Raw genomic sequence first — 20,390 nt, 5'->3', positions numbered from 1 at the left:
ACCACAAAAGATTTCTGACTCAGGTTTATTTGAGAAACACTGCACACCCAAAAAAAATTACACATTTTCAGTTAATAACCCTGTTAAATCCTGACAACAAACACAATAAATATGATTTCAATTAATGACGTGGTAGATGAGTTATTGTTGTAACACACTTAAGAGGTCAACTCATTTCCTTGCTAAAATAACATTCACACTCTTGTTTAAGCATCATAAAATAATACTTGGAAAGCTTATTTTAAGGAAATTGCTTAAATGGAAGCATGTGCAAATTCCCAATATTGGTTGGATTTCTGCAATTACACCCAAGAGTGCCTGTGGTGATTTGTACGCCACGTGGGTGATAGTTGGGGTCCTAGGGAAGCGTCTCCACATTGATGTAAGTGAGGACGACATCATGCAGGATATTGATTCTGTCAATCCGGTTGAGCTCTCTGATGCGGTGCTGGAACTCGAACATTGGGATGTTGTTCACCGCCACCCTGAACATCTCTTGAGTGCACAGGATCTTCATCTGGAAGCAGCGAGGAGGACACAGCCATGGGGAATGTGGTGAACGTGAATAAGGGAGCGAGCGAAATGGACAAATTCGCAAAGAAGAAACTGATGGTTTAGTTTAGGCAACACAGACAATGATTGGAAACTTCTTAGAGAGGCCTGGGAAGCAACATGTGGCCTCCTATCTGACCTCCTGAAGCCTTCCTGCAGCACAGCAGTGCTATGACTTTACTACACACATGTCTTTCCAACACTTTCTATCTTTTCCATAGGTTAGCCTCATGCTAACAGTTGATCCAGAGAAACATCAACAATCATACATTAGCATGATTAGACTCACCTCAAATGGGCTCCCAAGAGCAAAGGGAAAGGGCCCCTTCAAGTCTCTCTCCTCTGTTCCCCAGCGTTCCCCAATTTTATGGTTACGGACCACCACCTGTTTACCCCCCTCATTGAAGCGGGGGTTGATATGAAAGGCAATGTCGTTACCTCTCAGAAAGTTCACTGTGAACCTGTGGAAGAGATTTTTGCCTCTCCTTCATCAGTGGCCTTATTGTGTGGAGTGCACAATTGAGAAGAAATCAGAGCATAATTGAGAGTTATGCTGTGCGCTGGACAAAAAGGTAAGACTTACATTTTAGCATTGGGTTTGACACGGCCTAAAATGGTCATCATCATCTTGTCATAGACCCCACGGGCCAGGTTCAGATTATATGGCACACTCTGAACATAGCAACAACAAACAGAACAATAATTTAGTGAATTAGGCTGAGTTGTAAGTCATTGTGTACTGAAAGATATTTTTGAACTGCATTGTAGATTTTACTTTTTCTCCATTGGCAATTTTTATGTTTGACTCACAAGTGGTCCAGAAGTTGGTGGAAGCCAGTGTGGAGCCATGATGGTTGGATTCTGTCCAGGCCATCCTGACTGTCCTGGGTTGTATGTCCAACCAGGGTGTGTGGGCCACACGCTAGGATGGATGCCCGGGGTAAGATGAGGTGCAGGGACTGGAACTGGAGCTGGAGCTACAATTTGAGCCGGTGCTTGAGGTTGAACTGGAGCTGGTGGCTGGGAAGGGTGGCACTGGGTGCCTGGCCAGAAGGCTTGGCAGGGCTGCACTGGAGCTGGAGCTGGAGCTGGAACTGGAACTGGGGCTTGAACTGGAACTGGAACTGGAGCTGGAGCTGGAGCTGGAGCTGGAGCTGGAGCCACAACAGGAGCAGGAGCTGGTGCTGGAACTGGAACTAGGGTTGGTGTCGGAGCTGGAGCTGAATAGGGGACCAGGGCTGGGGTGGTATAAGGCTGAGTACCAGGCCAGCATGGTGTGTTGGGCTGGCCTGGCCAACACAGTGCAGGCTGGGTGTTCTGTCCTGGCCATGCCGGGAACCCAGATGAAGTGCCCGTCCAAACACTGTTAGTCTGTGGGGCACAACTAGAGGACGGGCAGCTGCCATATAGAGCATCAGAATGCTGAGAGGGAAGAGGAGAGGGGCAAGAGGAAGGAGGAGAGGGGCAAGAAGGAGAAGGGGGAGGAGAAGGGGAAGATGGAGAAAGAGAATGGTCAGGGGCCAGGATGGAGTATCGGGGAAGAGAGAGGGTGGACAGAACAGAAGACACCAACTTGCAGTTGCAAACAGGGCAGTTTGACATAAGCGAAAATGATGATGTTGATATTTAGATGAAATATGCTACAGACAGCAGGTATTTCGTGGTCTTACCAGTGTAGGAACCTGGCAATTTGAAGTACTTACATCCATGCCTGCTAGGAAAGAAAGTACTTTTATTACCTTTGATGACATAACCATAAATTAAACTAAATTTTTACCCTTGAACCACTGTTTAAATAAACGTTTATTGTTTAACGAGGCATAACAAGTACATGATTCTGATTGGAGAGTTGTAGTTTTTTCTTTGGCCACAGGGGGGCTCACTTAGAATATTTGCAAAAGGTGCAAAACCCTAAGGAAAAGCATGCGTGTCTAAAGCTCATTGGATTCCAGGACATGGACTAATTGAATCAAGAAAACATCCAGAGTATGCAAAAGGACAATGGTACATCGATTAAGAACCAGGCAAACATGCAGAAGAGGAATTCCTACAGAAAACAATCTTTATTGTTAGGACCTTTAAATTCACACGGCTTATACTGGAGCTGCTTTTCCTGCAATTTTCTGATTTAAATAAGTTCACACTAAGTCCCCCTGTATTAAAGATTAAAACCAACTAAGCTAAAGTTTGCTTAATAATTGGCCATGTTAGTATAAATCCTATTTAAAAACATAAAGTGTGATAATATATTAATATATACAGTAAAGTTACATTTAACACTGATCTCTGTGGATCATTCTGCAGCAGCACAGAAACCAGATACTTAGAAAACTTTAAAAAAAAATCATTAGTAGTATTTAAAAAAAATGTACAATAAAATGAAAACTGCAAGTTACCTTTTCTTGTCTTAGGTCCTTCGGTGCAGACGGAGCAGAATGATGGGCGTTCAGATGTTGTCAGCTTGCAGCAGCTTGTGGAGGCCTTCTTTTATAGCCCCAAACTGTCGTGGCGTGGCCACTCCTCAACGTGCCCGTTCAGAGTCGCAGAAACACAGCCACACCCTCACAAGTATAAAACATATCAACTGAGAATATAAAAACAAATTATAATATAATTGTGCATGATGCATTTAAGGTGTGATTCATGTGTTTCTTCACACGTTCCACAGATTTCAGAGTGTAAAAGCCTGATAAAATACACTGAAGTGATGAGATGAAACTGTAGCACGTGATAAAGAAATCCTCACATTTTATAATAAACAGATCATCAGAACTGTTGAATGTTGATTATTCTTAACCCAAATGCAGACTCCTTCACCTGACAACAGTGACATGTTTTTTTGCTGATGCGGCCTCTTAACAGTCATGAGACTGCTCACATTCATGCCGTATCTGCACAGACATCGTAGAGTAACACAATTACAGGCTCATTGAGGACTCACTCCTCTACTCTGTGCATCCTGATGACTCAAACACTGACAGCTGAAGGGTCAGGCGTTGCTGCAGGGGTCACCCCCGGGTTAAGATGCTCCATAGCCTTTAAAGTTGGCCTTCACGGCCCAGATTGAAGACATTTCCCTGTTTGATTGTCTAACAGAGCTCACTGACTGCCTGAGATCTTTGTTAAAGTGCTTATTCTTGGTTTGATAGCAATGATGATGTCAGGATTAAATTGAGCCAAACAACATCATCATCTAATAAATCTCCAGGGCAACGTATTGGTTCCAAAGATACACAGTTTCAGACAGTTGTGTGGCTGTCTCCGACCATCATTAGATTAGGCATCATTTGAGCTGAGACATGCCAGAAATTGCACATGCACTTCCTTAAATGTTGAGATAAGGCGTGAAAAATGTAGAACTGGACACACACATTTCAATCCACTCTGAGGGTAAATAATAGTGTTTTTAATCTGTCTAATGCCCACACATCACTCACCGCTATTGATACGCTGTAATCCCTCCTGCAAAGGTCTGTTTTATTGCCCATTTTAGATTTTAGAACCCATTGAATTTCCCAGAGTAGCCATATTGTAAACATAAAATCTATTCCTACAGGAACAAAGGTAAATATGTAGGATTTATTTTAATTAGCTACCCACCTAGAGGAAACCAATGGGCCAAAAGAAATAAATGTAAAAAAGAGTGAATCCTTTTCCTAATGTTTTTTTTTAAATTATGCACACTCAAATGAAGGATATCTCAGTATCTTAATAGTTCGACAACCACCACCAGAAACAGTTATTTTTCCTCTCTCTCAAAGCATTTGTTAGAGAGGAAATGGAGTTTGAAATTAAGTTCCTTGCGCAGTTGCAGATAAGCAGCAACTGTGCTGATTTGGTTCACACGTCCTGATCTGAGAGGCCCTCATCCAATTTACCTTTCAAAATGTAATCTTACCTCGAATCCAATGTGGATTCAAATTCACCATGCAGGGACGAGAGCTACAGGTGATGCAGATGCAAATGTCTGCTCCTGGACTCATGCACGAGCACATGTACTTCTCAGCATGAGGTTCCACAACAGTTTTTACTTTGTGTAGTGATGTAATCTAACATTCCTGTTGGTGTTCAATGGTATATTTGTGTATATTCCACCTGTATGAAACACAATTATGCAACCACTGATACATATTATATTTGATAACATATTTAGAGAATAATTCACAGTATATACTCCTTTTCCTTTGTAGTGATGTGCTTTTTCTAAAGGTATCGATGACCTGTAGAAGGCTTTATCCAGAAGATCCAGACTTTTCTTCCTCTTTCTATCCTTCCTTTCCCCCACCAGCCATCAGCAGGAGGGCCCAGCTTAAGGTTTCTTCCTTGTCATGGTTGCATCTTTTTTCAATAAAACCTTCCAACGTACTGAACAATCCATTCCAAATAACTACACACTGATACTGACCTAAATTAAGTTAAACTTTGGCCTCGGACTCTGATGAAATCAGGCAATATATGAAAAAGCAAGGCGTCATCGCCCAACTGTTTATTGTGTCAGTCTGCTGGAGGAAACCAGGCCACGTGTCGGGTTTTGTGGTTCCCAGCACAATTAAATTATTTGTGTTGCATCTTGTTAGAGGAGATGTCCTGCCCCAAAACAATCCAGGCTTATCAAGAGCTGGAAATGACAACACATGTTCCTCCCTGCAATCAGCCCCATATTCTGACGTAAAAACATCAAAAATACAAGAGCCTAGACGTACAACAGGCAGAAATCAAGGAGTCAATCACAGCCTTTCCCAGTGGGTGTGGACCCTGTTGTTGTGACATATGTCGTCTGATGGGAGAGGAAGTAATGATGCCTCCTGTGCTTTGAACCAATGAGGGAGTTGAAGAAAAAGGAGGCACTATGAGGTGTGCTGCTGTTGGGCAGAAGACAGAGGCCTGGCAGGAGCGTTGCAGGGTTTTCCAAAGCCTCTGGTAAACTCTGGGCCTTGTTCCAACACTCGTAAACTTCATCCTCCCTACATCTCTCTCCACTACTTATTTCTTAATAAAGACGTACAGAGGCCAAGAAGAACATAAAAGAGACATCTGTAATTGATAATCCCCATATCAGATGAATAATCTGAGCACTATAATGTCATCAAATGTGGTTCTAAATGAGATAGAAAACCTGCGTGTTATTAAGATGTTTAAAAAAGGAAACTAATTAGATCATGCAGTGGAAGATAATGATACAGTTGCCATGGGGACAACATAATACTTTTCAGGGTTTTAAAGGCATGTGTGTATTTTTGCTGATGGTAAATTTAAAACTGTTTCGGAATCACTATGGGATCAATTTTAAATCCCAACAGAGTGCAACATTCACACATAACTACTGTGATTCATATTTGAGACGCAACCTGCAACAGCTGAAATTCCCCTCAATCCATGTTCTCTCATAACTCACCACTAGGTGGCAGTGTTAAAGTATTTCAGAACCGCAGTCAGTTTTCCCAAAAAATGGGATCCTGCAATAAACTTTACTAAACCAACGTGATACCGCGGCTGTATGGAAGACAGTGTTCGTATTTACACGGGCTACACTAGGAGACAGTGTCAGTACAAGCCAAGAGGTTACTGAAGCAAGGAAAAAATGTCGGAGTGGAGGAAAATCCTGTATGTGCACAGTAGGTTCCTACACCTACGTAACGCTGAGTAACACAGAGATTTATGTCACACACATACATGCATCTCAGCTTAATACCAGGCCTTGAATGCTTGGTTTTGGGAAAGGTAGTTTAAATATATATAAAAATCAAACAAAATCATCACACAACAAGGCCTTGATAACATAATGAAAATAAAGATCTCTTGTTCCCTCCTTCAGTTATAGACTGATGGGTGGACTTAGCTGTCACAGTGGGGGAAATTGGCTCGTACCTTCGCACAGTTGCTTATTGCAGTACGAAAACAACACTGCGCTGCAAAAAGAATGCCAGTGGAAGAGCTGGAAGTTAACTCAGGGATATGACACTGTCTGGCAGAGGCTGTCAGACTGCGTGTGTACCCGGTGCTCAAGGGCTGCAGCCTGTGTCTAGCTTAGCTTGAGAAAATCTTACAAGCCTAAAATACTCCTCAGAAGCCCCCCAAAAATGACAAGTTAATGCTGTAAAGCATTAGGATATGGGTCCCACAGGCCTCAGGTTGGGAATTATTCAGACAGATCATTTCATTCCCAAAAGAATGACAAAGCGCTGTGGAGCAATTCCATTTTTTTTTCTTTCCTGTAATGTTCAGCAACACCATATTTGTTTTAGCAAAGTCCACCAAGCAGGAAAAGCTATTTTACACACCTGCATGAGCAAAGGGTAGTGTTGCTCCAATCATCCAATACACTTGTGTATTTGCGTGTTTTCGGAAAAAATATATATTTATTATGATCAACAAATGAGGATTCTAACAGGTGCCGCTTTAGTGAGGGCTGGAACTCGTCCTTGCCTTGGTGCACAGGTGCTCCACATTACCCAGAGCGCACTCCGCCCTCTCCGCCAGCACCAACTGCGCTCATTCGCTCTCCCTAACAGCCCGGATGTAGCGCACAGGAGCGCACAGTCCTCCTCCGTGATAATAACATGGCGCTGGCGTACACATAACGGTGACCACCGGAACACTAGTATCCACAAGAACGGAGCAAAAGAATCGGCGGGACATGTGAGCTCTTCGGTAGAGACGCGCAGGTAGGCGGGGGGCGTTTTTCTCCCGATAAACACACGGGGACGACGCGATTCGGGGGGCGGGAGGGTTTACAAATATGTGGCTGCTGTCTCTTGTTGCAGGAGGAGGCAGAAACGCGCTCCGGGAAGGCGAAATGCCTGTCAGAGGGTTTTAGTTTGTGTTTCTGCGCGTACGTGCGCAGCTCTAACGTCTGGCGCTGAAACAGCAGTGTCATCCAGGGCAGGTTTGTGTCGCCGCTCACGATGCATCCGTGCAGAAAATAAATCTGTCATTTTGAAGTGCATGTGTTGTCATGGCTGTCAGGCTCTCCGTGCGTCGACCGCTGTCCTTGGTATTGAATTGGGTGGGCATCGCACCCATTCCTCGTTGCAAACATGCTCTCAAATTGTAATAATTTCTGCCTAAACGAGTGGAATTTGTTGTGTGTGTGTGTGTGTGTGTGTGTGTGTGTGTGTGTGTGTGTGTGTGTGTGTAGGGGGGGGGGGGGGGGGGGGGGGTGCTGGGGAATGGAATAGCGCGCACACATGCTCATCTAAGCAGCATCCTGACCAGCCTTAGCTCTAATGCCGTTATGTCTTTATTTTCCCCGTGACAGCATTTCTTTCTGCTGTACATTTATGGCTCCAGAGTGCGATAGTGATGATGACTGTGTCAGATATCCATTCGCTGGCAGCACAGCCGCTCCAGTTTGTGTGTGTGTGTCCGGGCTAATGTAGGCCAGGTAAGGGCAGGAACAGATGGCTCGTTTTCAAGTTCAGAGTGGCTTTGGGATTAAAATGTGTGGATGAAAATTAAAAGTGGTTGCTAGGCCCTGTGAGCTGGGGTTCCCCATCCTAAGCTCATAATTGCCCTTAGAGCATCAGGGGCTAATAGGGTTGCTATTAAACTGTAGCACAGACCCCCTAAAGAGGCCTATATTGGCACTCATATTTCCCAATCCGAGAAAGGTGACGGCAGTTTTGAAATCTTAACAGCTGTTGACAAGAGAGATCTTTATAGTTCACCATTTTTAAGGCAGTACTATTTACATGCATGACCTTGTGCAGAAAGCTTTGGCGAACAGCTTTCATTTATTTCTCATTAATTGAACATAATCCCCCCAAAACTGTACCACTTATTGTCAGATTTAAGGATTAATACAACATTTTATTTAACTGGAGACCTCCACCATGCCACTTACATCTTGAATACAGTAAACAGAAAGTTTAAGGTCTCCTTTTTGAAGGCCGTATTGTGAACATGTCGGGAGTAAATTAAAACCTCCCTCACTGAGATAGTCTGTATACACCTGTTTCTTCAGGCTGTGTTGTGCTTACTTCACATGTGCCCAACTTTCCGCTTCTGCCCCTTCCTGGAGCAATGACGTGTGAAGGTGGGATTAGATCAAATGTTCTGCCTATTTGTCCTTTTAAGGAGTTTGAACGTGCGTTGTTTCCGCAGGAGGCAACTTGGCGGGCTGTGATGTATTCGCGGTGGCACCGAGGACAACAGCTTTACATAATGATCAAAGCTTGAGGGATGCCAGAGCGTGGCATCATCCTGCATAATAACCTGTGAAGTTACCACAAACACACAACCCCTCTCTCTCTCGCTCTCTCTGTTTGTCGTTCTCTCTGCACACACATGCAAAGCGCTGCTCTCTGGTCCTGGTCAGTGTAATGCTTCTGGATGTGGGGTGGATGCTTAACTAAGGGTGGTGATGGTGAACATGGACCACCACTGTCTCTTTGAGGGGGCGGCCGTCGCTTCATGAGAGTCAGAGGAAGGAGTGGTTGAAGTGAAGACACAGAGCCAGTACTTGGGCACTATTCTCAATTGGTTGTCATATTTGGGAATTTTGTGTGGGTATTATGACCTTAGTTGATGCTTTATGGACCCCTTATTTAGTAGACTGGCAAATATGACCTGACAATTTAAAAAAAAAAAGCAGAGATATATCTTAGGAAGAAAAATCTTATGCTGCAAGATTATATTTGTAATTCTGGGTAAATTTGGTAAATAACCATCAGTTTTACAGTTTGAATAACCATTGTTGTGTGGGTCAGCATTGCTCTAGGACTGTCATGTACATTATTTAATATGCGGTTTATATGAATCACTGTTGAGCCTTTTCCCCTCCACATCCTATAGTCCCAGCCTGGTATTTATAGCATCCTTTCCCACATGAGTGCACATGTACATCTTGCATCTTGCATAATTTACTCAAGTGCAGCCTTTAAACAGGGAAAACATGCCGCATTAAAATCGAATATAGAGATTATATCCTTGTTTCATGATAAATGACACCCTTTTAACTAATTGTTGGTAGTTTTAGATGATTTGGGTTCATCTTAAATATAGAGCTTCAAACAGAAATATCAAGGGTAGACGTTCCCGTCTGTCTGAGTCTTGCTGCCTTTTTTCTCTGTCACCTTTTCCCCTTTCAGCTGCAGCCCAGCGGTCCGTGTGAATGCCAGACTCATCTTCAAATGTCAGCACTTTTATCCAGGTTATTGTGTTTTGCTTTTCTACTCCCAGGACTTTTTTTTTCCTTTCCTTTGTGTTTTCTGTAAGAATTGGAACGTTGGTAACAAAATGAGGTGTGCGTACTGTATGGATGTGTGTGAGGGAGGGAAGAGAGAAAATAGATTGAAAATAAATTTGGTAGACGGGGAGAAAATAATTTGGTGTATAGATGTGCAGCATCCACATAACCCTGCACAGATGGCACCAACATAGATTACTTTGTAGATATCAATACGTCTTTATTTTTCTTGCTAGATGGGCTCTGCTTATGTGTACAAGCTTTGCGTGCATGCGCTGTGGGTCATGAGGCTTTGAGACATCAGAGGAGGCTGATGAAGAGCCCCATTGAAGCTTGAACACTCGGCCATCCCCTCAGGCCACCAAGCAGCACATCTGCCCCTGTTGCTTCCAAACACAGGCCTGCCACCTTCCCTCTGGACGACAGGGCTGACGCTATTTCTGCGGAGGCCTGCGTGTGTCTGCCCGCCGCTGAGTGAGTGTGTGTTGCCAGAAGACCAGCGTACTTGGTGGGAGAAACTTTTGGAAGCGTGTGTTCTTTGTACTGGAGATTATCTGCTGACTGGTAATGTTGCAGCCTAATTCCAGTTTAATCACTCTTAAAGTGATACCTGGACGGCCTCAGAAAGCCAATTGCTGTGTCTGCATGCTTCAACCAAACTGTTGTGGGCCAGGATTGTACTAAAAATAGACGGTGGACTGTGTGTTGATGCTGCCGCTGCAGCTGCAAAAAATCATCTCAGCTACTCACTTGAGTGCACTGGTGTTACTTCCAAATGTAAGTGAGGAAATGTGTTTCTGCACACTCGGGTGTTAAGCTACACTTCTACAGGTGTAGAAGATACGTTGCTATGGCGTATGTACTGTGTTGGCAGGGTCCCTTGGAGGTCTCTGTGCCAGTTTCTACAACCATGACCGAGTGAACAAAGCATTGCAGTGACCCAAAGACCAGCATGAAATTCTAAATGTCTGCAGCCATGCATGTGTGGAAGCTGTGCACGAGACTCTGTGTCAAGGCCGACCATAAATCCAGCTTGAATACTGGAACAGCATTCTAGACTCTACTGTGCATGATGGAGCTTTCCAGTGATCAGCTGTGGATTAGTGACTGTTTTACCTATTTGTAAACTCTGGTTTGGTGCATTTACTGCAGTTTTGAGAGTTCAGTTAAGGATGAAATGATTTACTATGATGAAACAGACTAAAGCAGTTGCTGTGTGGAGATTAATACTCCATAATTACTTACTTTATTGTCATTCCTGACAGTCCTGGCAGTGCTTTGTAACTATCTGGAGTACCGCAGGCCTCCAGATGGGCTGCTGCATCTTTTCCTTTTCACAGCAAAGAGCCTTTTTTCCTCATTTCTGGGTCCTGATGCTTGTAATATACTGAACCAAAATGTAAATGCAACACTTTTGTTTTTGCTCCCATTTTTCATGAGCTGAACTTAAAGATCTAAAACTTTTTCTACGTACAAAAAAGACCCATTTCTGTCAAACTATTTTGCCAAATCTGTCAGTGAGCACTTTTTCTGTAGTGAGATAATCTATCCACCTCACTGATGTGGCATCTCAAGATTCTGATTAGACAGCACGGTTATTGCCCAGGTGATCCTCAGGCTGCCCACCACAAAAGGCCCTTCTAAAATGTACTGTTTTATCACTCAGCACAGTGACAGATGTCGGCATGTTGACCAGAGCTGCTGCCCGTCAATTGAAGGTTAATTTCTCTACCAATAAGCCGTCTCATAGGCGTCAGCAGTACATCCAGCCATCCTCAGCCAGGTGTAACCACGCCAGCCCAGGACCTCCATATCCTGCATGTTTACCTCCAAGATTGTCTGAGACCAGCCGACCGGACAGCTACGGCAGTAATCGGTGTGCACAGCATTTCTGCACAGTCAAAGTGTCTCAGAAGCTCATCTTCATGCTCGCCGTCCTCATCGGGGTCTAGACCAGACTGCAGTTTATTGGCGTAGCTGACTTGAGTGGGCCAATGCTCACATTCGATGGCGTCTGGCACTTTGGAGAGGTGTTCTCGTCACGGATGAATCCTGGTTTTCACTGTATGGGGCAGATGGCCGCGTGTACGGCTTCGTGTGGGTGAGCGGTTTGCTGACGTCAGCGTTGTGGATCGAGCGGCCCATGGTGGCGGTGGGGTTATGTGTGGGCAGGTGTATCTTATAAACAACGAACACGGGTGCATTTTTATCGACCGTATTTTGAATGCACAGAGACACCGTGAGCAGATCCCGAGGCCCACCGTTGTGCCATTCATCCATGACCATCACCTCAGGGTGCAGCATGGTACCGCACAGCCCCCCCAGGATCTGTACACAATTCCTGGAAGCTGAAAACATCCATGTTCTTTTATACATTGTTTTTTTTAATAGTCACGCTGATTTTTGTTTTTTGTTTGTAAAAGGAAACTGTAGGTGCTCACATCAGATTTTATCCTACTCAGTGAATGAAGGGGGGTATAAGATGGCAAACAGGGAAAAGTTTTGTATCCTCCAGTTGTGCTGCGCTCTCCATGAGACCCTGAACCCATATAGCATTCACAACAATCGCGGGCAAATCTTGTTCTGTGATCAGACAGGTGGAATGTCATCAAAGCAGACTTGAGTAAGAACGTTCATTATGTCTCGGCTTGATTCATCACCAATCTCCAGATCATACGCCCCCGTGGAGAGGCATCAAAGGAAGCCGAGCGGTTGAAGACGGAGGCTGCTGCTGCACGGAGGTTTGCAAAGCTGCATCTTCTGCACCATCCACACCTCGTCCTCCAACTGAGTTATTTTTAAAGTGGTGCGAAACAGAAGCCGCAGCAAACGCCTTGTGTGTGTAAGATTAATTGTTATTTTGCTGTATTGCTTAATCTGACCTTCCCAGCAGACTGTCGTCACTGTTCCCAGCTCGCTTGACTGATTGCTCATGTCTGCCTTTTGCACTGGTGAAACCCTCAGTTCACCAAATTCTAACATTAAAAATGGATGTAACACTTAATACAACTTTAGGATAGTGTTATCCTTGCGTTCTAGCACCTGTTTGACTCGAACAATGTTTAAAAAACACACAATGCAACTTGTGCTAGTGCTAAAGCTTCCTCAGCAGCTTCATAGACTGCTAGGAGATTTCATGAAGTCCATACGGTCTAACACCATGACAGATAATCGACCTTTAAGGATTTCCATCAAACCTTTTTCTATTCTATCCTTACTACAGTTGTTTTCCCTCATTTTGACCACCAATAGCAATTTACCAACATTATTTCTCATCAACAACAGTTGAATTTACTGCAGCCCTGTTGAACATCGAGCATACAAACCATTAATGTCTCTGATGTCTTCATATTGCTCCCATCTAGGAACCAAACACAACTTCAAGCATAAAAAAATCACCCCTCATCATCCTCTCTTGTCATCTTCTCTGTGTGTAATTGTCAGCGCAAGTATTTTTAGTCTAATCTTTGCGCGAGGCAGTCGTGTACACGCAGGCATCCGACTCATATAATCATATATGTATGACAGAAACATATGCCCGCATGAATAGTCCCATTGACATGCACTGTCCACCGCATGCCCGGTTACACTGGCGGGCAGTCAATGCTGTTGCCGTAGAAAGAGCATGCAGATGCACTAAACAGATTAAAGCATTGAGCCAGTCACACAGCTGTGCTCCGTTTGATGCTCCTCCACCAAACTGCGGGAAATTACAACAAAAGAAGGGCACGGAGACTTAGCCCATATTAAAGAGAGGAGCGCGCTGACGTGTTTGGCATGTTAATGCTGGGTAACGTGACGCTGCAGGCCCATGCTGATTGAGTGCAGCCGTGAGGTTGATTGATCGTTTTATGGATTAATCTGTCTGTGTTTACTGCCAGGCTATATATTTAATATGACATTTTTTTCCTGTTATGAAGTAACTCACTGCAGCAGTGATTGTTTTTAAACGCTAATACTTATTTGGAGCTCCGCAGCCTCGAAGGTCTCTTAATTTTCAGTCTTCATAGTGTTGCCAGCAGAGCTTTAATTAAGACAGGCACAAGTCCCCCCCCCCCCCCCCCCCCCCCCCCCACACACACACAGTTGCTATGATGCAAGAGGTTGACCTGCTTCTAATACTGTGCAGAGAAGACATTTCTGATTGTGCACTTCCGTGTTGGGCTACGCTGCATCATGAATTATTTGGTTTTGTTATATTACCACCGTAGATAAGCTGTCATCCATAACCAGAAACGATGATAGTGTGTGTTTGAGAGCGCTCTGAATCATTAAGTTGGAAAGATTTGATTAATTCAACACGTGTTTAAAATCCAGCTAATACCTGCGTGTGTTTAGCCGGTTAAATTGTGCTTGAGTAGATACTGAGGGAGCGATCTTCCATTTAGAATACAAGAAAAGGCAATTTGGGATTTTATTCTTGGAGCCAAGAACAAATCTGCAGACATTCAAACAGCTGCTATAAAATGCAGTTTTATCTCTATAGTAAACAACCAGTTGTGTTAATGAAGGTATTTTAATTAATTTAAACAACAGCCTGGGGTTACTGTTTGGAGTTCTGATGGCAGGAAACTGTCTAGCTGACCTCTGCCCACTCATCTCATCCATTTATCCCAACTGCTTCTCAAATTTACACTATTTAGAACGACAGAAAGAGAAAATGGTTCCATAGTTAGTTGGTGGGCCAGAAGGTAAAACTGTGAGAGGAAACATAGTGAGACAGGAGCGGAAGCTTCGTTCAGCTGCTTAAGATCTGGGATGAGGAACACACCCATTGTGGACTTGTATATTTGAGTTGAAAAGCCACTGAATTGATTACCTTCTCTTCTGAGATAGACGACAGGCAAATGCTGTAAGAGCTTCGGGGTGGGGGGTGGGGTTGGGGGGTCAAAGCAGCACACCTCCGACCAGTGGTCTGGATCACTGAGAACCTGCCTAGAAGTTCTTCTGTCTTTATTAAAATCCGTTCGCACTTGGCCTAGGAGAACACAAAGCATCAAAGTTCTGTATGATCAGCTTTAGTTAAGTTTTGTTGCCTTCTAGTCGACATCGTGTGACCCAAAGGCCCGACCTCATCCCACCCTTCCTCCCAGAATGGCACCCAGCCAAAAGTCACTTAAATCCAGTCACATTACAGTTGGTGGGTGCCACTGGCAGGGGATGGTGGGTGCACTGGATGTGCATATCTGTGGCTTTTCCATGGATCTTGGGTCCAACACGCACACACACACACACACACACACACACACACACACACACACACACACACACAGCCTCTCCCATTGACACACAGCCGCTCTAATCCCGGCTGTGTTATCAGTGAACATCAGCGGGTGAAGTCATGTGGACTGGTATGATTCAGTGGCTGAGCCTGGAACTCTGCAGCTGAGATCCGCTGATGAGAGCGTCTCCACTGGACGCATGTCATCCTCTGGAGCCGCGACCCTCCACTGCCTAGCAGGCCAGATTAGCCCAGACGCTGGCAGGCAGGAAGGGAGGACAGAACCAACCTTAAACTTTATGTGACATAAGATGTGCAGTTGGGAGGAAAGTCTGCCTTTAGTACTGGAATTTCTCTTCAACCTCTTCCAAAGTGAATATTTCAGACAAAAGCAAAGATTTGCCAGCGTTTATCTTTGCGAGATGACGGGGGCCTCAGAAATCGTTCATGTATCTGCGCTGCTGCGCTGGAAGCTGCTGCTGTTTGCTACTCAGCTGCTACTGTCCACATATTGATTTTATTAGTATTTTGGACCCGTGCCTACATTAAATTACAGCTTGTTGGATCAATAGGGCTGATACTCTTTAGCTACTGATTGCCTCTTATAAAAGTCAATGTGAATGATTTTAATTGACTTTTTAAACATGCCCTTTTGGTAAATACACTGTGTTATATCTTTGCATATATTAGCATCTCTGCTGACTTTAAATCAATACAACACTATTTTTACACTATGCTGAGGTATCAGAGGCTAATTCTGATGTTACTAAGACAACAGATGGGACTTGTGGAGAGATTCTTTGCGCTGGCTTAGAATTTTCCGTCCATACATGAGGTGAAGCTCTGTTTTTACACATTTCCAGGGGGCAGTGGCATCACCCGACCATCGTTTTTAGGACGCTGCAAGCTTCACATTTCCTTCAGCGGATCCTGAACGTGTGAGCATGAACGTGTGATCTGTCCTGTCGTCATTTAATCGAGTTAGATGTAAACATTAAAACCAGATCGATCCCCTGGACGCTCCATTGACCAGCTCTGTCTCCCGCCATTTGATGCCCTCCTCATTGTAATCCTGCCAAGCTCTGCTTTCGTTCGCCTTGATTCCCTAAGCAGCAGTTGTCTGCGCACGAAGCTGTTGTGCTCGTTACCACCCCGGCGTTGAAATAAAATAACTTTAGTTGGTAAATAATTGGAAGGAGCTTCTGCTTCTTACCTCTCCTACCTTCATTTATGCAGCCACTGGCGGAGTTTGTGCCGGATTTAAACATAATAATGGAACGATTGCTTCTCTGAACGTGAGGGCGGTGAAGTTCAGGCCAGCTGATGTGGGTCAACAGGTAGAAGCTTCCATCGTACATCTGCAGATGTGAAGTAGAGCAGAAGAGGAGGCAGTGGGATGTAAGCATCATACAGAATGGATGAATGGTGGAAGGACAACGAGAGTAAAGGAGAGCCAGTGATTGGTCCACAGGCTGTTACCGTGCTCTGATGAATGTTTTAGAAGTATCACTATTCTGCTTGTGGGTTATCTTCTCTTTCCCTTGTGGAGGTTAATGGTCCAGCCTCTGAGTCAGACTGCGCTGGGTCCTGAAGATAACCCGTTGCATTGAACGTCTGTTGCTTCGCTGTCGCCATAAAACAACAAAACAATCAACTGCAACGGCTATCGGTTTAGCAGAGAGTGACACCTTTCATTTATGAAATTGGATGTCAAAGGCGATGTTGTGCTGCTGTTTACAATTCCACACATTAGAAGTGACTTCAGTGCAACAGATGCTGACGTTCATCTCCAGATCTTCCCTGTTTTCCTCTGTATGTAACTACACAGTCACCTGATCCTTGGCTCTCAAAAATAAGGTCACGCTGTGTGCATCTCTAGGGCTCCGTGGTCTGTGTAGCGGCTCTGAGCAGCAGCTGGGTAGGTGAAACTCCCAGGGTCATCATTTGCCTCGGCCGAGGTTTCTCGGGCATCCTTGGCTGCGATGGTAGATTGATGTGTTGTCTGAGCCGTAGTATCCCGCTCATAAATAGGCGTGACCTCTTGACACGGCAGTGTCACATATAGGAAGAGCTTATGAAACGTCCTACTCTTGTGGTTAACAGTTTAAAAACACTGTTGCATATCTGTGTTTGGTATTTCTGGTTTAACAGCATCATGAAAACATGAACATATGCAATAATGCTGTGGAGTACTGCGAGCACTTGATGCTATTTACAGCCACATCTCCTCCAGTTTCACTCCACTCTGTCCCTCACATACATAATAGATCCAAGAGCTCCGTGAGAGCAGCCAAATACTCTGAAGAAGCACCTTTTGGATATGAAATGGGTCAAAAATCTATTACTCCCCTGTTAATGACAGTCACAAATGTGTGACCTACTTCAATGTGCATGTTTAAGGTCATACCGCAGCTAAACAATTATTTTAATTAATTTTATTTTTTTAGTAAGCCTGATGGAGAGTTTGAACCGCTTTTGCGTGTCCCACATTGTTTTTGCAATAAAATGACTCCTTTTGTAGGCAGACTGTCACACAAACCAGTGCTTTTATGATGAAATAATCACGATTTCAAGGCTTTCTGGGGGGAAGAAATGCTATTTTGAAATGTGCAGGAAGCCAAAATTGGTCCGTTTCACACAGAAATGTGGCTCACGCGGCCCTGCCTAATCAAAAACTGCCACTCTCTGTGCACAAATCCTCGACCCACATCTTTTTACAGCTCAGCCTTTAACCATTTTCCCATTACGCCCGGAGGGAAGGCTTCTTGGCGCGCTATCAATAATGAACGATTAAGTGGAGGGTTTAACATGCTTGTGTAGATAATGGTGTGGAAACAAGGAAGCTTTCAAAGAACAGAGTGCTTTTAGTCCAGAAAGGCACTAGAAAGAGATTGAAATGGTAGGTGGTGGTTTGTTTTCAGTCATCTCAGGATTTAGATTTGTAATCAGTAAAAAAAAAAAAAAAAATCTATTTTTAAGTTAACTGTGTATTTTCAGGCAGACTTTGCATGAATAATAGTTTAATAATCAACACTTTGCCATTTTATTATCGCTCTGTCCATATTCACATCTTTAGAGCTGTAAAATTGTCATTGTATCAAAATAATTAAATTTACCAACAAACTGTAATAATCCAGTGCTATTTACTGCAATACGGCCAACATTTGCTTAAGACGTCATCGTTTTCTGCTGTTGTTTGTCATTTTTGATTAAAAACGTAAGACTTCTGGTCTGAAATAAGCAGTTGAAATGAGATTAATGGGTAATGAAAATGTCATTAGCTGCACACTTAGGCTGCGGCTCACTGGGCATCAGCAGACGCGTCCTCGTAGTCTTGGTGACGGATTTTCGCACGAACACGTAAGAAGGAGGATCCTTCGAGAGCCCTGCAGGGCTGCCAGCAATTATCTTATATCTGACTGTTTCTATTGAAATGGCAGGGTGATGAAGAGAGTTCAGGCGGTGATGATGCAGAAACATTTATTCCTTCAGCTTGGATGCGAAGAGATCTGCATACAGATGTTAACCCCAGGGCAGCTACACCAACTCAACCGCGCCTCCTTTGCACTTGTTTGTTGGCGTTGATAACACAACTTCTTTATTAGCTCAAAGGTTATACAGCAAAAAATCATGACTTTATCTGCTGTTTCCTGCTGGATACACTCCGATTTCCCAGTTTGGAAAACTAGGGATTATTTTTAAACTTAGTCTGTCTTTTTTTTCCCCAATAAAAATGCTTGAAATCCCAAATACTCCAAGTGGTGGATGGAGAATCTGTTTTTTTTTAAGCCGGTCACCTGGTTGATTCTTTCTTCAAGTCTGATTTTGAGTGCATTCATGAGCAGTTAGACTTTTAAAGAAAGCTCCAGCCGCAGCTCCTTTGAAACGGGATCAGTGGCTGGAGTACATATCTCAGCTCGAGCTGGTCAGTGCTAGCTCCGAGTGTTTTAATCAAGCTCAGAGCTTTTGTCAGACTTGAATATAGTGTTTTTAAAGGTGGGGCACCTCGCTGCAGGCATGGACATGTGCACACATGCTCTGATGCACGATCTCATTTGGTTAACTCTCCTGACACCTAAACCTCCCAGAGTTTTCTCTTCATCCCATCTATTGTGTTATCACATGAGGAGGTAGCAGCAGGTTCAGCTCATCCTCTCACTCAACACTGAGGGATCAGGGAGTGTCTCAACTGTGTCAGATGTGTCAAATCAATGTCGCCTCTGCAGGTATTTTTTGTTTTCCCCCACTCAAAAGTGGAATGGCAGCCTGTACGCTGCAATCAAACATTTTACAGCAATTATCATCAGGTTGTTTTATTTATCTCACTAACATTAACCATTCTGTGACATTTGTGGCGTAGCCACACATTAGCCACATGCTGGGCGCCATATTGAGAGGGGGCACTTAGCATAATTAGCTTCAGCTGCCATAATCTAGTGGTTTCTTTATGGGCACTTCTGTCACACACACACACACACACACACACACATTACATCACACCACCCTCGGAAATAATGCAAATATATGCATCCCAGTCCACAATATAACGAATTCTTAATGAGTGGCAATTATGAAACACTATAAGCACAATATAATAATAATAATAATAATCAGTGTACATATAGTTTTATAATATAACAGAACTTATAATTCTGTTTGATTATGCACACTATAATTATGCATTATGGTATGTTCAGATGTTATATTTAATTATAGCATATCATATTAAGTTTTTTTTTTAAATGAATGTTTAAGAAAGAGAAGGAGGGGATCGAGCAATTGTCTGGACATCAAACCAGTGGATACTTGGAGTTACATGTTGACTGGCAGGGAGGAGGTCAGTGAAAGGCAGTTTAGGACACGGCTGGTCAGACCTACTTAGACAAACAATAAGAGTGAAATGGGATGGGTCTGGCTGGGCCTTGGTACTGTCTGCTGGCGTAAGCTCTTTTTTTGTGGCTTGTGTATCTCACGCCGGGAGTTATCAGAGCGTGCAGCCATAGCAGCAGCGGGCTAGCATCAGCTATAGTGGTAGTAGTATTAGCATTAGTAGCAGCTCACTGGGGGCTGTAGAGGGTTCCAGATCTGACCTGATTTGTCAGTTTGATAACTTCACAGAAGCGCCGTTTCTCCAGGGAATCATTGCTTCGCAATCCAGCTATCATGATGGGTGCACGAGATTTGCTGTTTTCGTGTTTCGCTAAAGGAAAATTGAGGTGAAAAACTGAATCTGGTGAGAGTGAACTGACACGTGAGAAAGCTCTGCTGCAGGATTGTCTCATTCTTATGCAGAACGCTTTGCTTGAAAGCCTGTTTCTGCCAGGTAAGATCTGCATTTTAATGAATTGTTTGTTCATCTAAGAAGGTAAGATCAGACATGTTCATCAAGAGGGCTCCAGCTCCCTGAACAATGCTGGTCTTAAAGCGCGC

At 43.9% G+C, this 20,390-nt stretch overlaps 2 protein-coding genes across 8 annotated transcripts in view; one reads left to right on the top strand and one right to left on the bottom strand.

Moving 5' to 3' along the window:
* Nucleotides 1-9: 9 nt before the first annotated feature.
* On the bottom strand, nucleotides 10-3,094 carry LOC101079160 (galectin-3). 4 transcript variants are annotated; one of them, XM_011611921.2, is made up of 6 exons: nucleotides 2,949-3,094; nucleotides 2,223-2,266; nucleotides 1,363-1,974; nucleotides 1,136-1,224; nucleotides 842-1,013; nucleotides 10-517 (listed from the first exon to the last, which is right to left on the bottom strand). In XM_011611921.2, the coding sequence occupies exons 2-6, from the start codon at nucleotides 2,259-2,261 to the stop codon at nucleotides 359-361; spliced, it is 1,071 nt and encodes a 356-aa protein (XP_011610223.2). In that variant the 5' UTR covers nucleotides 2,262-2,266; nucleotides 2,949-3,094; the 3' UTR covers nucleotides 10-358. The 4 variants fall into 4 exon arrangements, with proteins under 4 accessions (XP_011610223.2, XP_011610224.2, XP_029705802.1 ...); XM_011611922.2 differs by having other exon boundaries at nucleotides 2,256-2,266; nucleotides 2,949-3,072; XM_029849942.1 differs by having other exon boundaries at nucleotides 2,223-2,263; nucleotides 2,949-3,068.
* A 3,957-nt stretch (nucleotides 3,095-7,051) lies between these two features.
* The window catches only part of pak5 (p21 protein (Cdc42/Rac)-activated kinase 5), a 36,292-nt gene continuing 22,953 nt past the window's right edge, over nucleotides 7,052-20,390 (top strand). The window contains exons 1-2 of one of the 4 annotated variants that reach the window (XM_029849108.1): nucleotides 7,052-7,217; nucleotides 12,410-12,480. Coding sequence is in view for 1 of the 4 variants with exons in the window: in XM_029849106.1 (XP_029704966.1) it covers nucleotides 8,734-8,768; nucleotides 9,642-9,703 (97 nt within the window). In the remaining 3 variants the exon portion in view is untranslated. Of the gene's footprint in view, nucleotides 7,218-7,316; nucleotides 7,439-8,718; nucleotides 8,769-9,641; nucleotides 9,704-12,409; nucleotides 12,481-20,390 lie in introns of those variants that run through there. The other 3 variants (XM_029849107.1, XM_029849106.1, XM_003971526.3) reach the window with 3 other exon arrangements.

This window comes from Takifugu rubripes, chromosome 16, assembly GCF_901000725.2.
Source record: "Takifugu rubripes chromosome 16, fTakRub1.2, whole genome shotgun sequence".
Taxonomy (NCBI): Eukaryota; Metazoa; Chordata; class Actinopteri; order Tetraodontiformes; family Tetraodontidae; genus Takifugu; species Takifugu rubripes.
Note: the sequence above shows the minus strand (reverse complement) of the source record. Positions and strands in the feature narration are given on the sequence as shown.

What these genes read in the sequence shown, in the direction of transcription:
- LOC101079160 (XM_011611921.2), bottom strand. Translation starts at nt 2,261, where the DNA reads ATGGATGTAAGTACTTCAAATTGCCAGGTTCCTACACTG. An exon ending in ATTGCCAGGTTCCTACACTG is followed by an intron (nt 1,975 to 2,222) that starts GTAAGACCACGA and finishes CTTCCCTCTCAG; the next exon opens with CATTCTGATGCTCTATATGG. An exon ending in GTCAAACCCAATGCTAAAAT is followed by an intron (nt 1,014 to 1,135) that starts GTAAGTCTTACC and finishes TCTCTTCCACAG; the next exon opens with GTTCACAGTGAACTTTCTGA.